We start from the raw sequence: 17,500 nt of genomic DNA on the forward strand, positions 1-17,500 counted from the left end.
GTATCCAAAATATATGTAACCAACTTCTCTGTTATAACTTGTGAAAGGTTTCCCCAGAAATGAGTAACAACTCGAAAACCCACAATCCTCTGCTGTCAGTAGCAAAATATCAATCGGCAGATCAGCACTTCCCCAAGGTTTCATATCAGGTCCAATATCACTCATTTTTGGAGGCTTGACACTGAGTTTTGGGGGAATGCCCTGACAAAGTTCCCTCTTCTTTCCACCTAAGATTTAAAAACAATGCAAATTTATTTATCATCTACTATCTTCTATATATGCTCAAGGGTGCTATCTAACGGTCTCCCGGTCGCCTGGGGCGCCTTACTTGCGAGTGCAGCCGACGAAATTTCTCAACAAGTAGCCCGAACGGGCGTCTATCTTATCACAAGGTGATTCATCCTCAGTTTCAATTAATTAATTCTGGGCTCTCGAAAAAATGACTCGGGCTACTAACTTTTAATGCCAGAAGCCCGAAAGGCTCCGGAAAAATTGTCATAGGCAGCAGCAAAACATTCCTGCTTAGAATTAAGATCTAATATTCAAGTACATGGTTATTACATTCGACAGCTTTCACTTGAATATTTGGCAAAGGCACTGTTGCCTACTGGCATAGTTGTGCAACAAAATTAATTTGTCATGCTTCGTGTGCATGCTCTTATGTTTTAAATAGAACATTACAAGAGAAGAAGGAAACTCTGACAGCTGGCTGAGAGTTCTATCTTTTGCAGAAATCAAGTGTGATTAAAATTAATTTTACCTGGGTTTTGGGTTCTCAACTAGACGCTCCATGAGCGTACACTGGGTTGCGTGTGGTAAGTGTTACTCAAAAACAGAAGGGACTGAGTTGGGTGGTATTGAACTGCAGTGTTCCAGTCAATTTTTTGAAGTTGGGGGTCCTTAAGATAACTTAAGGGGCCAGCAGAGGCCCTTTGGCTCACATTGATACGACAAAACAAATCTTTTTCTGAGGTTAAAATCCTGGCTACCAGCCTATTAATCATTTGTCAGAAAGAAAAAATTCCTGTCATCTTAAGAAAAAAATAGGCACGCATCGCGTACGTGTGGTAGTGCAGTAACACAGCGCTTTATTCCATATTGTCAACTGAGCTGTGTTTTGTCTTCCAGGATATTCAAATTATCTTTGCGTAATATGTAGCTCTTATAGTACACAATATTGTTTTGGTATTGTATATCATTGTCGTGTCACGGTAAAAGTCTTAGGTAAATAGTCTCCTGAGAAGAAATGTGGTTACTAGCAAAGTACTAAACCCAGAAAGATTGAAGAAAATAAAAGGGAATCGAGAAACATTGGCTTCTGGGCTGACATGTTGATCATTTTCAAGTTCCCTCACCACAAGTTTAAGCGTGCACTCTGAGCATCTGACGGCTTTGTAATACAAACATTGCCTGTCCGGCAGGGTTAGTATCTGGATGGGTGAGCTAAAAAATATACTACTTCGAAACAGAAGCATAGGACCGAAAATTATATTTTAACGCCCAAAAATGCGAACTAAGCAATGTACAGATTTTGTTAGCTTGCTTTATGCAAAACAAATATTAAAGAAAAAGTACATAAATTTTGAAACTCAGTTTTTAGGAAGAGCAGAAGGACGTTTTCAGGATGGTCGATCGAGAATAAAATGTTTTGCCATCAGCAACAAAATTTACGACATCAAAACAACATTGATTTTTTACAGCAAATATAAAAAGTTACCATCAGCGAAAAACATTTTGGGAGATTTTTGCTATGTTTTAAATTTGTTATTGCACGTTTGGCTGCACAAGTAAATCGCAAAATTGAAAGTGACATCGAATTCAGCGGGCGCCGTGATCAAGTTACCGTGGCTTGTTTACTCGCGAAACAGTGAAGCATCTGTGTCAAATGATGGCAAGATACCGGGTTTTTGTTACCATAGTTTTCTTTTTCTTTCAAGTGTTATAAAGTTTTACAAGAAATGTGCAAATTCAAAAGAAAGATCAAAATTGCTCAACTCTTCAGGTTGACCATTGTTTCTGCGAAGTCAAAAATTTACTCTCCAAGACGAGGTTATTTATCACCATCGTTTTGGAAACAGCAGCTACTTCATTATTCATCAGCGTCACAATTTTTTGCTGATTTTGAAGCTCATTTTGTTGAAACTCAAGCACGCTTCCAACAGCCCTGGTCAGGCGCAGATCCAGGATTTTGAAATGGGGGGAGAATTTTTGTTATAATGTAATAGAACCAAAGCCTGGTTGAGGTGTTTGAGGGATAAGAAAAAAAAAAGAAAGAAGGGGGGATCAGAAAAAGGGGGGGCGGGGGAGTGAAAATTTACCCTGGATCCGCGCCTGCACTGTTCCAACAGACCTAGTGTGTTAAAACGCACTAGTTCGCACATTGTTAAAGAACCCTGACTTGGACCATAAGATTTTGAAGAACTTTTGCCCGATTATTAACCCTTTGTTTTCCAAACCAGCCGAAACCGGCCAAACTCTGTCTAATGCCTCTGTCTAATGCCTAAAAGCTTCTATAGTTAACACGAATCATACATAATGAACAAGCTCCAGTTTCATTAGCAAAACGTAACAAAAAATATTTTACATCTTTTTTGCGGGAACCCGGTACAGTCACAAACCTCCTGTCCCCAGTTGTTCAAAAGGTGGAAAACGCTATCCACCGGATAAATCACTAACCATTGGATAGAGCAATTCAGCTTTATCACTCGGCGGCCATTTTGGAGTCCGTGGGGAATAAAGGCTTTGTCTTTGCATTGTCTTTGCCCGTCCAGCCTCACACTGAATGAGAGGTTCGACGGGCAAAATCTTTTGTTTGGACATTGAGTGATACGGGCCAATTGGCTTCGCTATGACCTATACACTGGATAGTGATTTATCCGGTGGATAGCACTATCCATCGTTTGACCAACTGGGGCCTGAACGATTTGAACTGGCATTCGTTAGAACTGAGACGCAAAATTGCGTGACTTACTACCATGTACAAAATAGTGAACAGTAAAATTGCGGTCCATATCCCGGAGTACATTGTACGCCCCGCGCGTGTTACGTGCTCCAATCATAGCAGTAAGTTCATTAACATTGGCAATAACAGTAACAGTAACCCCTACAAGTACAACTTTTTTACCAGAACCATAAAAGAATGGAACACTCTACCTTCTTTTTTATTAGATTAGCCATCTGTGGACAATTTTAAATCTGCTATAATGAACTATTTTAGTATCTCCAACTGATTTTGTTTATTTATTATTATTATTATTGTTATTGTTATTATTATTATCATTATTATTATTATTATTATTATTATTTATTCACTAATATTTTGTAACATTTAATAGCACTTTCACAGTGATGGGAAACCTTTGTGAATTATAATATATAGCTAAATTTAAGCATTTGATTAAGAAACCAGTCAAAAGTACGGAATAAAATTCTTTAAGTGCTACTATGATCAAATTTTGATCCCTTAATTTTTTAGGTTTATCACATAATTCCAGAAATGACTAAAAACACCATTTTCCGTTTGGAAATATCTGCATTTGATCCAGAGATGTTTATGAAAAATGTGTAAAATATGCAAACGTGACAGCTGATGACGTCGTTCACTCAACTTCAGCAGTTCTAGATGATGTCGGAGGAAGAAATCCCGACACCACTGAAGTCATGTGAGAATGCCATGCATTTTTATTGGATGCTTTATTGGCCAAACTCAACTTAATTCTCATGATGGCTGCACACAATGAGGAATTTGTCTCATGAGGTGAAAAATATCAACGTTTGTTTTTATCCTCACAGCCTCGCAAGGCAAATTTCGCACCAAAATTTCGATGCACACGTGAGGAAACAGCTGAGAAAACCACCTCGAGAGGCAGTATGCTCAGCTCTTTCCTCACCGTGTGCAGCGGGCTCTAGGAATATCTTCATTGGTTCCAGAGATGTTTATGTTTGAAAAATGTGTAAAATATGCAAATGAGATGGCTGATGATGTCATTCACTCAACCCAATATAACATCAAGTATATAAATAGAGCTATCTTGGCCATTTGCAGCAGAGGCCATTGAAACTCGGTAGGCCAATAATTCTACAGGCAACACACCTATGGCTAGCAGTACGGAGGCAGTGCTACCCAGTGGTTAAAGGGCTTGCCTTGAGATCTGGGGATTCTGAGTTTAAGACACATTAATTCTGACCATTAGTTAAATTTGTCAGTCCCTGGTTCAACTTCTCAGCTGCACTTGAAAATATATTGTTGAATGTTACGTTCCATTGTGATTGTGTTTCACTGGGCCAGAAAAGCCCCTATGGGGGAGTGGTCAATTAAGTATGCATTGTATTGTATTGGCTACAAAAAAATTGATTCCCATGGCAACTCACTCTTTTCCAGTCCCCTCCAAACTGATTTCAATATTTTTGGTGATCTTAAGCGAGAAAAATGTTTAACAATGCCACAAACTCAATGTAACATATTTATATGCTTGCAGGATCACGGAGATGAGGTACCATTGGCAAATATCAAAATAGAACGGCAAAGGTAGCTAGCAAGAGCTTTAATATCAGGGAGGTCTGGAACCCAGTATGTTACCATGGTAACAAAACTGGTATGCACATATTGTGGAGCACATCTACTAGAATCTTGCTGCAAAGAATACAGCCTTTCTTTTTCATCATATTTGATCAAAATTCAGTTGATGTTATGACATCATCACTTGGCTAATTTGCATATTAAAAAAACTTGAATATCTCTAGAGCAAAAAAAGATAACAGAAAATTGTAAACAACATTCTTCTCATACATGCTTCACTAGCAATGCCATGCAATGAAAAAGGCCAAGCACTTGAAATTTTGTAGAAGACCAATGTATAAACCACCTCAGCAAGTCTGAGATAAATTGTTTTTGAGTTATTTGCCAAAGCATGTCACACAACTTTATAAAGTTTTGTACAGAGCCACTGTGTTGGTATACCACCCTGGTCCACTATTATGGTGGCAAAAAATCAGGGATACCATAAACACCAGCATAATTATAAGCTGCACTTTCTTTCCCTAAACAAGACGCCTCCAAAGGCGTATCCGTGGAATGCGCAAACAGTTAACACAAATTGTCCACTTACAGTGAACTTCAAGTACAGGCAAACTTCGGAAAATGGCGAGAGATTACCAGAAAGATACATCTGTAATATAACTTGAAGTTGTCTGTTGTAAAAACTCATTATTAATGTTACTAAATTTGCAAATGCAAACAAGGAAGCCCCATTAGCGGGTTCTCGGGATACGGGATCTTTCATTTATTTATTTTTTGGAATGAGACTTTATTTAAATCCTACAGTTTTACTTCCTTCCTTAACTCCGTTCATCCAAAAATTACAAGATCAGCCTTAAATCATCCGAAAAACTTATTACAGATCACAGTTCAACAACTGGGCCAGTTGCTCAAAAGCCGATTAATGCTAATCTCAGGTTAAAAATGAACAAACGACTTTTATTCTCTCTACTCCCAAATGCTGTTCAAGGCTGATATTCCGTGAAACTTTACATTAGAAGAAGTCAATAAGCAAAGGAAACTTTCACCAAAAAGTTGAAAACATGAAACAAAAGTTTACGCTAATCCTGGATTAAGGTAATCGGCTTTCGAACAACCGGGCCATGTATTCGAATTCCGATTCCCGTAATCCTGGTTTAGTTTCTTGCAAACTATTTAAATCTGCCGTGGCGAAGACAAGAAGACGACATGTGTACTCCATTTCTCAGAATGCTCAAAAATGTAAAATTCCGTAATTGCGCGTTCTATAGTCCAGTCCAAAGTTCTAGTTTTACAATTCCATAATCTTGATTTCAGTATTAGAGTAACTTGGTACCAAACGTTTCACAATAACTTGAAATCTCGTCAAGAAAAAAGCTTAAATCCAGTAGTCCAGTCTGGGTTGAAATCGCCAAAAACTCTTTCTATTATCGATTCAAAACTCAACAAAAGCTACAAGTAGTAAATAGTTCTCACAAACTACAAAAGTTCGTCATGATTCTACACTCGAGCTGGGCAAAAAACCATCAAACACGAAAACAAAAAACCCTAGCGATCGCTTCTCGAGAAAACACTGTCTAGTTACTGTACTACCACACGTACGCAATGCGCTCCTACTTTAAAAAATATCCCGTATCTCCTCAGTTACTTACCTTGATTCAGAGTTACGTGTACCATACTATTTTTACATTCCTGGTGTATCCTCCATTTATCAGCACACATGAAATCAATTATCATGTAAACAAGTTCGTAAAGATTACACGATTCAGAAATATTAGGTTTCATTTATTTGTTTCACTAAGTCACTAAAAAATTTTTGCCTCGTTTGTGAGTACTACTACAATTTTCTGTAAGTGATAACTGATCCGCCTGTTGGCTTGATCCAAAATGAATGGCTCATTTTTAGGAACTTTCAGTAAGATGCAGTACAGTGATACTCCTCAATGTAATCTCGTTATGCTTGGTGCAACTCACCAGAGTGGTTGCAAGGACAGTGTGCATGTAAATGTAAAATTAATTTAAGCAAACAAATAATTAATGTTATTATGCTGTTAGGACCATTATTATTATTATTATTATGTGCGACAGTTATTACATGTACATCGTGTTTTAGGCATTGTCTGAGACTAGCACTAAACTTTTTTTTGGAGTGACTATTAATAGATCTTATTGTATAGATACTGATGAAATACCGGTACTAAGATTTTCAGTTTTTCTAACAAATCATAATTATCTTCAGTGCGCACAGTGAAGACATTTTTATCTTCCACATGTGAGGATAAAGCTGTTGTCCGGGTAACTAACACGATCAGCCAATAAAAAGCCAACCTACTCTTCCTGGTACTTTTGTGCTGTACATGTAATATGATAAGTTCTTTTTCTCCACTACACTTATGTTTTTATATCTTAATTTGACATTATCAGGGCTTTTCATCACTGTCATATAGAGTTTCATGTTACACATTAGTTTTAGCACTTGAAGACCACTCTTTCGTCATTCCGAAAATGAATAAAACAAGTTGTTTTTAATCTGGACATTTTAATCATGATCAGTATCTATATCATTAACAGAAATTGACTGTTAGATTAAAAGTTCCCTTTCCAAATTTAAGAAATATTAAATAGTCAGACTATTTTCCCAATCCCATAATGCAATACATTTTAGGGGGTTCTTTACATAAAAATTAGTTTACCTAAATGGTAGAAATGCTGCCAAGGGGAAGGAAGATGTTCAATTATGCTTGTGGTAATTTATTGACGGTTTGTGCATGGAATTAAAGGGAGATTTTAATAGGTCTTCCTTAAGCAGGGACGGTACAAAACGTGGGTCCCCAACAGAACCTCCTTCTGGACCCCATTCGAGAGAAGACAGAAAGCAATAGATGGTTTTCAGAGTGACGTCTTCAAATTCTAAAATCAAAATCGCAAGACCTTCTGAATGTTTAGCTGAAGGAGATTGAAGATGACCTACATAAAAATAAATCTTTTTTCAAGGTCCCAGTTCCATAACGTCTTTCGTGTCGAAAATACAGTATTTTGAATTTCCGAATTGTCACCTTGTGTGAAACCATGATATAATGCTATTTGGTTGCAAAAAATGTCCATCCCTATGAATCTAAGCAGTTTGAGCCTTTTAGGTACAGTACATTAGGAAATGTGTTCATACTTTGTAGACATGTATTTTATCTCATGAGCGAAAAATATGGGTTTTCATTGCAAAGTGAACTCCAGACGTTTTCCGTTGCCACATTGGTGGACCACACCGAGTCTCCATAGAGAACTCTACAAAGTTGCGTGAAATGCTTTGACAAATAACTCAGAAACGATGTACCACACAGACCTGAGAATTGGAGAGGTGGTTGAAAGATTTGTTTCCTACAACATTCCAAGTTCTTGGCCTTTTTCATTGAACAATTTCGAGTTTGAGGATACAAGGAGTGAAATGAAAAACAGAGCAGGCTCCATTTGCACATAACCACAATTCCTTGCATGTTTGACCAAAATCCCTTGCGTTTTGAAGAGAAATGTGTTCTTCTCCTGATTAGAGAGTTACCTCAGCAACTACGTCACTCACTGCCGCAGCAACAACACAACTTAGTTACTCTTGGGAGTGTATCACACTTCAGTGAACTGGATATCCACTGTTTTAATGCAAATAACCCCCAAAATAAACTGTAGATTTCTGTGCAGCCTCCTATGGAGGCCCAGTCTGGTCAAAATTGTATTTTAAATGAAAGGCTGAACTGATTTCATTTTAGTTGACCATAACAACTTATTTACTTATGTGCAGTACAGTGGGCTCAATTATAACCATCAGTTTTATCACTAAATGGATGCTTGCACTGGAAAAACCAGTTTGATAAGAGAAACAAGATGGACTAGTCCAGAAGTTCGGGCTGCGGTGGCTTCAAAGAGTTGACATGATTCAGGCAGAGCCTCCTTTTCTCCTCCTCAGTAAAAAAAACGACAAAAGGAGGCTCTGCTCGCAGGGTGTATTCCGACATGTAAAATTTTACTGAGGATTAATTTTGGGACTGAATTACTTTTTTGCATTTCAGTCAATTTTTGCATGTGAATTTATTTTAGCCTCAAAAGTCAATATTTCCAAATCAATTTATTTTGAAATGTGATTTTTTTTTAGAATCAATAAATGAAATATAGTTTTTATTTATGAGTTTGTTTAGTAAGATATATTTTTTTTAAATGAAAATTTATTTTAACCCTTTCAGCCCCGATAGTGCCAAATGGCACTTATAGATTTTACTCTGTCTAACGCCAGACGATTTTACTCGTCAATGGGGAACCCCTCGGGCTTAAAGGGTTAATCAGTGTGAATTTATTTTGATAAGAATTATTTTAGTTCCATGATGCATTGCTCTGCACCAGTTTCCTTGGCTCCATGATTTTTCTGCCACGTTTCAAAGATGGAGTCAATGGAGGATTCCATCGAATCGCCATTGTCGATATAGCAAGAAATACCATTGTGCAAATCCCCTGAATAACACAACTTGTCTGTGTAAATGAGTCTTCTTCTATTTCGCCAGCAGCGAGTAGTGTTCAATCCCCTTCAAGCACAAATTCTCTTCCAAGCGGGAGTATTCTCAGTCGACCATCGCTACCTCAGGTCATCAATTCAAGAGATCGAAATGCACTGGGTGAGCTGAGAAGGTTTCCGACTAATGGAATTTCCCTTGCCGCATCTTACAGGAGTGGTAGCCCAACACAAGAAAATGCCACAGGGATGTCAGAATAAATTGAGACTTGAGAGCCAAAACCGCATAATCACGGGATTCATATTCGATAAACGGTGGAAGAAAAGTACTATGTATAACAAGATAAAGAATCAATTTCCAGAGGACTGCAGAAACACTGAATTCAAATTTGGTGGTTGGTGGAATGCTTGTAAAGCCAACCTTACATTGTAGCCTCTAGGGTGGGGTGAAAATTGATGGCAGGATCCCGCTGACTCAGATCTATCGGTTCAGCAGGTGCTGTTTATGTGTGACTGTTGGGCGACGATCTCAATGACCTTGATGAATCTGTACTAGAAACCAGTGCATTTCAGACAGATGCTACTGTAAGTAATGCAGGAAATGAGGAGGAAACAGTTATTGATTCACCAGGTGATGCAGTGATTATTGAAGTTGATGGTGGTACAGAAATCAGGGAGAAAAAAATCACTGATATTGCACAAGAAATAAATGTAAAAGAATGCGAACACTGCCAAAATTTTCATCAGAAATCCTCAAGTGTGCTCAAGAAAAAATCCTTACTGGCAGGCGATTAGACATAACAGATCCAGACAGTGAGATCTCTGGAGACACTAAATATATATGGGTTGATAGAGAAAACTTGCTTGATACTGGTTTGGATGAGATATCAGCCTTGGTGAAATGCCATTTACCTATTATATGGAGGTCCTTGAAAGGACTTTTTTCACCTCATGCTAATTTAAAGAAAAATACTTTCATGGAGGTCTCCATGAAGATTTGGCTGAGAGGTACATGGCACTTGGTGTTCTCATGGGTCTCTGTGTCCCTCAAAATGGCAAAATACCATGGTTTATCCAGGAAGACGTAATTGCACAATATTGTTCCAGGAGTGGCATCATCACTATGTATTCAGGTTTGAGCAAAGTGGGTATTCTTCAGCTGATTGTGAGCCTACCTCCATTTCTCTATTTGTTCAGACCATCAGTTGCAAGTGGTCTCAATGTCAAGAAACTGATGCATTTGTTAACTTGTGTTTGATAAGGAAGGATCAAATTCCTGCAAGAACCAGAGGCATGTTTACAATACATTTCTAAGGTACATTAGAGAAGTCTATGCCAGACGGAGGGATGCCGGTTCAACAACAATCACTCTAGGCATCTCGCTTGTGGCACTGATGAGGAGCCAGTCCTTGGCTTTAAAAGGTCTCCTGAGATTCACTTTGTTTAATTTCTAGCCGGCTTTGTAACGACAGCAAACACATGTGTAAGTGTCCTCAACCTGATGTACCCAAATGCGACTCACAATGGATGTTTTCCGCTAACCAAACTCTTCACCCTCATCCTCTTTTGTTTTCTCTTAAATTGTACAAGTCATTTAAGTAGACCATCTTAGGTCATTGTAGCTCATTGTAGGTCATTGTAGGTCTCATTGTAGATCACTGTTGGCCATTGCAGATCACTGTAGGTCATTGCAGGTCATTGTAGGTCATTGTGGATCATTGTGGAGCTCTCATTATAGGTCATATTGTAGGTCATTGTAGCTCATTGTAAGTCATTGTAGATCACTGTGGGTCATTGTAGCTCATTGTAGGTCATTATAGGACTCATTGTAGATCACTGTTGGCCATTGCAGATCACTGTAGGTTATTGTATCTCATTGTGGATCATTGTAGAGCTCTCACTATAGGTTATATTGTAGGTCATTGTAGCTCATTGTAGGTCATTGTAGATCACTGTGGGTCATTGAAGTTCATTGTAGGTCATTGTAGGTCTCCTTGTAGATCACTGTTGGCCATTGCAGATCCCTGTAGGTCATTGTAGGTCATTGTAGATCATTGTGGATCATTGTAGAGCTCTCACTATAGGTTATATTGTAGGTCATTGTAGCTCATTGTAGGTCATTGTAGATCACTGTGGGTCATTGTAGCTCATTGTAGTGCTCTCATTGTAGGTCATTGTAGGTCATTCCTTGTTTTAGTAACTACAACTTGTCTAACAAGACAAACCCCTATTTCACACTACACAAATATCTAGACCCCCTTCCGGGATCCCTGCTAGAATCCACTGTCTGGTCATGCTATAATAAATTATTGTTGAAAAGTGTAGCTTATTCTTAGTTCTCTTTCTTGATAGTTCATCCCATAATAAGAGTTAATGTGGGGTACACTTAGTGTTAACATTCTCGTGGCTATAAGACACATCAAGTTTCAGTAACAAGCAAAGAGGTCAATTAGCTACATGGGTTTTTGCTGAACTTGTGTCCAAATGTTGCAGGTAATGATTAAAGAAAGACACTCTCTCCTTTTTCTCTTATTTTCTCATGAAGCCTGCCTTTCTTGCCAACCAGCCTCTCAGTGAGCACACCTTATGGTAGAAGGAAGTGGTGGAATTCAGTCCAACCAAAATATCCATCAAGTGCAATAATTATCTCCATAAGGCGATCAACCTATAAATGAGCATCTCTTAATTGAAGGGGACTTTGCGTGCGCTTCCTCCAATCCCCAAAATGTTTGCTCAATCAACTCATCTGTCCATGTGATCTCTTGTGGAGAAAGAAAAACACATAACTATTTCTTTTAAGTTCTACATAAAAAGCTGAAAGCATCATTCTCTGCTTTCTCTCCCAGTTAACTTGTCGCCGCAGCATATCAGTTTCCCAACAAAACATTTAAGTCAGTTTCAAAAATTAGGATGAAACTATGGAGGGGATATCAAAAGAAGATGGAAGAAATCTCACTAGCATGATTCGATTATGAAGAGAATCCTCCATTGACTCCATCATCAACGTGGCAGGAAAAATCACCGGGCCAAGGTCAAATCGGTGCTGAGTAATCCATCATGGAACTGAAAATAAATTCTTATCAAAATAAATTCACACTGGTTAAGATTTTTTGTCATTTAAAAGAATATATTTTTTACTGGAAAAAATTCATAAATAAAAACTATATTTTATGAAAACAAGAAATTATTGATTCTAAAAAAAAATCACATTTCAAAATGAATTGATTTGCAAATACTGACTTTTGAGGTTAAAATAAATTCATACATGTGTGCAAAAAAAATAATTCAGTCCCAAATTTCATCTTCAGTAGCAATAAAACTGTTTTTACATGCTCAAATATTGCACCATAAGTAAATAGGTTGTTATGGTCGACTAAAACGAAATCGTTTTAAATACAATTTTGACCAAATCAGGCCTCCATAGCCTCAGGTATAGTAACTGAACAACACAATACGGTGACTAAAAATCTTAAATTGCAGAAAATCGTGTATAAGACAAGGAGGTGACAGAAAATTGAAGATTGGGATTGTAACACACCGGAAAAATTGTGAAATTTGTAATTTTCACAATTGCGTTCAATCCTGGACATACATGTACATGTAAGTGAGTATAAAGACAAAGTTATCTCCTAATGGACTTGAAACGTTTAAACTGCAGAGAATCATAATGAGACATTTGTTTCCAATCAAAACAGGTTTCAGTATCTGGTGTGACACGTCACACAATTCAAAAATTTAACATGCTGTATTTTCAAAACCAAAAACGTTACAGAAATTGTAATTAACTTGTAAAAAGATTTCTTTCTACCCGATATCTTCAACCTTGCATAGATAAAAATCAGGGAGAATTCACGCGTTTGATTTTACAATTTGTTTGATGTCACTGTGAAAATCATCTATTCTAGGTTAGTTTTAGAATTTAAACAAGTTGAAAGAAATTTAACCCATGACACAAGCACACTTTTGCTGATTATAAAAATAGCACTTAAATAAGAGAGTGAATTAGCTTGAAGCATTTTTGCTACGTCATTCCTTTACTTTACAAATCCTAGTTGCTTCCAATCGTTGACATAATGTGGCAGCAGCTTTGGTTTTCAGTAACTCAGGACAATATTTCACAACCAATGACAAGGCAAAAGCAATGCTATCATTATAGTAATTAATTTTACTTGCACGGATTGTCCTATTACAGCTCAACTTGACCTCCATGTATTTCACTTTAGTTTCAATTTGATTATTTGACTGCATGACCCTGGCATGTACACTGTAAATGTACGTAAAGCACTAGTAAAATTAATAAAATTGTTAAAAAAAAAAAACAAAAATGAACTTTCTCCAAGGAATAATAATGTTCCACTTCAAGTTTGAGTTAAAAACCAAGACCTGCTAACCACTCCCACCACCTACATTGTAAACTACATCTCCAAAAAGGACAAAAATTTTGTTTTGATCAATAAAGTGTTACTTGCACTATGTACCTTCCATGTTTTCCTAGTTTGACTTTTACACCATCATCATGTTTCCATTGCTTTGAAAGATTCTTTTAATGATCACCATCTTGTCAAGTCTTTTGATGATCACTATATTCTCGAAACAAACTTCACGTAATATATCTCAAAGCCACCATTCAAGGATCTATGACTTGTCTTGTCTGTGTCCCTAAATTTCAAGAGGTGAAAAAGTATTAATAATAGAGCTTGGTACCTCGTGATTAGATCTAACTACAGTTTCCCTGCACGCCGTTAAGAACAATTAATCACGTGTGAAATCATGCAGAATTTCGCGGATGCTATTAAAGCATAGTTTCCATATGCACACAACTCCATCGCAAACAATTGCAAGTACCTCCCAATAGCTTGATCGCAAACAGTTTGCGTAAATGGAAACACCTTTTATGTTCATCCCGACCAATCATCAATAATCGCAAACAATGCACGCCAAATATACCTGTAGTAAAGTTCTCAATCACGAAGAGCCAGTTTCTGCACTATAATGCGCCGATCAAATCGAAATTTCAACATCCCCGCCCCCCTTCCCAGGCAAACCCTGGGCATTTGACTATCTTCTGTGCCCGGAGAGTGGGGAATTTGACCTTTGCCTGCGTGGGATGGGGAAAATTGAAGTGGAAGAGTCACATTTCCTGCTGAAGTTGCTAAGAGCCATAAAACACGTTTGAACAAGATGGAAGAGTTTAAAGGAAGAGATATAGCATTTGTGAGCAATTGGCTTACAAAAAAGGTCTTCAAAAGTTTGGAACAGACAGACAAATCCGACGTCAGGGTAGGGCATCTGAACACTATTTTGGTCCCATCTTCAAAAGTTCAAATGCCAGTGGTTTGCCCGGGGAAGGGATGTTGAAGTTTTGAGTTGATCGGTGTATAATTTGATACTGGTTATGCTGCAGCCGTTGTTGCTCCTCGAAAATGTATCGGACCCAGAATCGGTGAAGTCTCTTGACAATTCCTCTCTGCCTTCTTCTTCGCAACAACTCCAACAAAAGAAGAAGTTGAACAAGATGTAAAAACCTAATTTTGCTTTAATTTTGCTCCCTTCCCTTGCAATGTCACGATATCAAGTTGCGTAAAGCAATTACGCATATGGAAAACAGAATCGCATACACAATCTCATAAAGTGACAGTGTTTGCTATCAAGCCATAGAAAACTGTTTGTGACGTTAATTAATCAGTAATATTATAAAAATCACCCACATTGATTGACAACCTACTGTGTTGAAAATATCAAAGACCTTCCAAATTACAGTTCCTGTAAAGACAACTGTCTTATAATGACGTTATAATTATTAATTTTATACAATTGCACTAGCATTTCGGTTAATTGTTGCATTAAAATGGTGGAGAATGCAGTAAAAACCTGTCAAGGACTTCTCATGAAAGGGAAGGGAGACAAGAAAGACCCACTACTGGCGATCCTTGATTGGCGCCATACACCAGGCTAATGGGTCACAAACACGTACGGTACGTTGTTACGAACAGCCGATAAACGTTATTAAACCAAGTCAGACCAGTTAGAAGTTTACTCCACTGTTGTCACTCAGTATTTGTCTATAAATTCACATGGTGGCATTGCATCCTTTGGATCCTTTTGCTGGGAGTTCATTGTTTGTGTAAACCTTCATATTCTGCCTAGGCAAAATCTGCTGTGTTTGCAACTGTTACCTGCCAGTAATATGGGCCATCCCTGATCTTTTGAAAAACAGATATGCAGTTATCCAAACCAGAATTCTCAGTTTGTCTTAGCTTTTCAGCTGCTTGTGTTAGATCTTTTACGTGAGAAAATCTTCTCTAAAATTCTTCTAGATCTTGTGATTTATACTGTCTTTGATTCCATCCTCTTCTCTTAGTCAATACTATTCGTTTTTTTGCAAGATTTTTTATTTATACCATTCAGACCTCTTGGAGAACATCTGTTGTTTCTTTTTTGGAACTAGAGAGTTGTACTTTTCAATTTTATGATCCAAATATTTTCTCTTGATGGGAGGTTCCCTTTGTGTGTAACTCTCTTTTGTATGACACACAATGTCACCACATCACCATAAATGATTGTCACTGAAAATGTTCAATAATGCTTATTAGCACTTAACTTTCACTTTTTGAATTGAGCTGAAAAATGCAACTTGTACAATGATCTGAGATCCACATTAAAAATCCAGCATTGTCCTTTATGTTGTCTTTGATTAACTTGTAAAAGAATAATTATTTGGTGCAAGCAGAGGTACAAGAGATTATTTCCCTCTTTTCCAAGTTAAAGGTAATGTGAATCTCAGCTTCATACATTTGAAGGCTACACTGTACTTAGAAAATCATTCACAGTAAGATGCTTATCAGCATTCAGTTTCTCTCGGTAAAAGGTACTTCCATGTTGTGCTATTGAATTTAGAGTCTGTGAATTCCAGTATCCACAAGGTTTGATGATGGAAAAACAAATACTGTAGAATGACACTGCACAACAGGATTTCAACACACCAGCATTGGTTCTAATCTCATGACTTAATGCATGACTTATAATTTCGTAATTGTGGTGGCATCATTATTTATCAGGGCAGGAGAACTGTGACAGGTTGTTCCTGTACACCGTTGAATTGGTGTACATTGTACAATGCATGGAAATACTGTAATTGATTGGTTCATTCAATGTCTGCAGTTCCAAAAATATACAATCATGTTCCTTGGGGGCGTGGCATGCCAAACAAGTCTCTAGCAAGAGAATCACATAGTTTAAATCTGCCTTCTGGAGAACAATACATTCCTATAGTGCTACTTTGTATTGTTAGAAGAAATGAATAATACTTTTATTGCAGCAAAGTTTGCATACATGTAGCCTTAACTAAAGGCATACAGTAATTATTGAAATCTGGTAAGGCACAAGCCCTTTGTATACTACCGGTGTACCTAGAACTGTACTGAAGTTGATAATTATTAGTGTTGAAACTGAGAGTCACCATCTTGGGTAATTATGTTAAAGGGGCTATTTTAGTCAAAATTCAAAATACAAGAAGACATCTTTGCATCAATGAAGACCAAAAAATACTGCAGTAGTTTTGTTGCCAATGGCCACTGAAGTGCACTGAAGCCATTCATTGTTGCTTACATCCAAAGATGGAGGGGATGGAAATGGATTGAAACTTGAAAAAAAATGGCCAGTTTTTCAAGTTTGGAGACATTGTACTCTGAAAGTCGGCAAAAGTTAAATAAGAACAGCTCCTTGTGCCATATTTTATTTCACATCATCTCAGTGAGTTGTCAGGAATGTTATACATGTATGTGTGAGCTAGAGTACTAATTTAGATTTTGACTCAGGTTTGACCTAAAAACAGTAAAATTTTTAAGAGCAATTCTCTGTAAGAATCAAACAAAGTGGGAAATGAAAAATTTTGAACCCCCCACTCAAATTTACATGGTAGTAGGTCCCCATGAGGAATATTCAAAAATGTCACTCATTGAGGTCATAACTTACTTGTTGCCATGGTAACACCGAATGTTTCTTAATGCCTGAGAACTCCATTTTTTTACTAAAAAATGATGTTAAAATTGAAAAATTCAAAACCCTATTTCTCAATTCCAATTACACACTGCAACTTGAGACTTGCACCAAATGTTAAACTACTATCATAGACTTCCTCCATGTATGTGGCTTTTATTACATATATTCTACGTGGAATAAACGGCCAACTAATTATGCACTAGTCAGTGGAAAGCCCCGCACCCCCATACCCGGGGAATGCGGGGCAATAGCGGGGGATTTTAGCGGTTTTGCACTGTCACTTTTGCCACGGTATGCGGGGTTTTCGACAGCATTTGGCGCAAGTATCGGCGAACGGGGACCTTGAGCGGGGCTTAGACGGGGATTTGCATTTTGACGCCAACTTGAATAGGCACGCAGAGATCACTGGGTCTCAAAATGGCGGCTGAGTCAAGTTAAAATCCATTCTTTTCATGTTTGGAATGGGCTCTCAGTTAAATTCTGGGTTCAAT

The 17,500-nt window shown here is 37.7% G+C and overlaps 1 protein-coding gene across 2 annotated transcripts in view; it reads right to left on the minus strand.

Annotated features, from left to right (window-relative positions):
• LOC138059301 (NLR family CARD domain-containing protein 3-like) overlaps positions 1-17,500 on the minus strand; it is a 61,630-nt gene that overhangs the window by 30,368 nt on the left and 13,762 nt on the right. For both annotated transcript variants that reach the window (XM_068904870.1, XM_068904869.1), the window contains exons 2-3: positions 13,487-13,667; positions 1-227 (exon numbers count right to left, since the gene is read on the minus strand). The exon at positions 1-227 is cut by the window's left edge and continues 427 nt beyond it. In XM_068904870.1, the coding sequence (XP_068760971.1) occupies positions 1-227; positions 13,487-13,493 (234 nt within the window). In that variant the 5' untranslated portion in view covers positions 13,494-13,667. The remainder of the gene's footprint in view (positions 228-13,486; positions 13,668-17,500) is intronic.

This window comes from Montipora capricornis, chromosome 8, assembly GCF_036669925.1.
Source record: "Montipora capricornis isolate CH-2021 chromosome 8, ASM3666992v2, whole genome shotgun sequence".
Lineage (NCBI taxonomy): Eukaryota > Metazoa > Cnidaria > Anthozoa > Scleractinia > Acroporidae > Montipora > Montipora capricornis.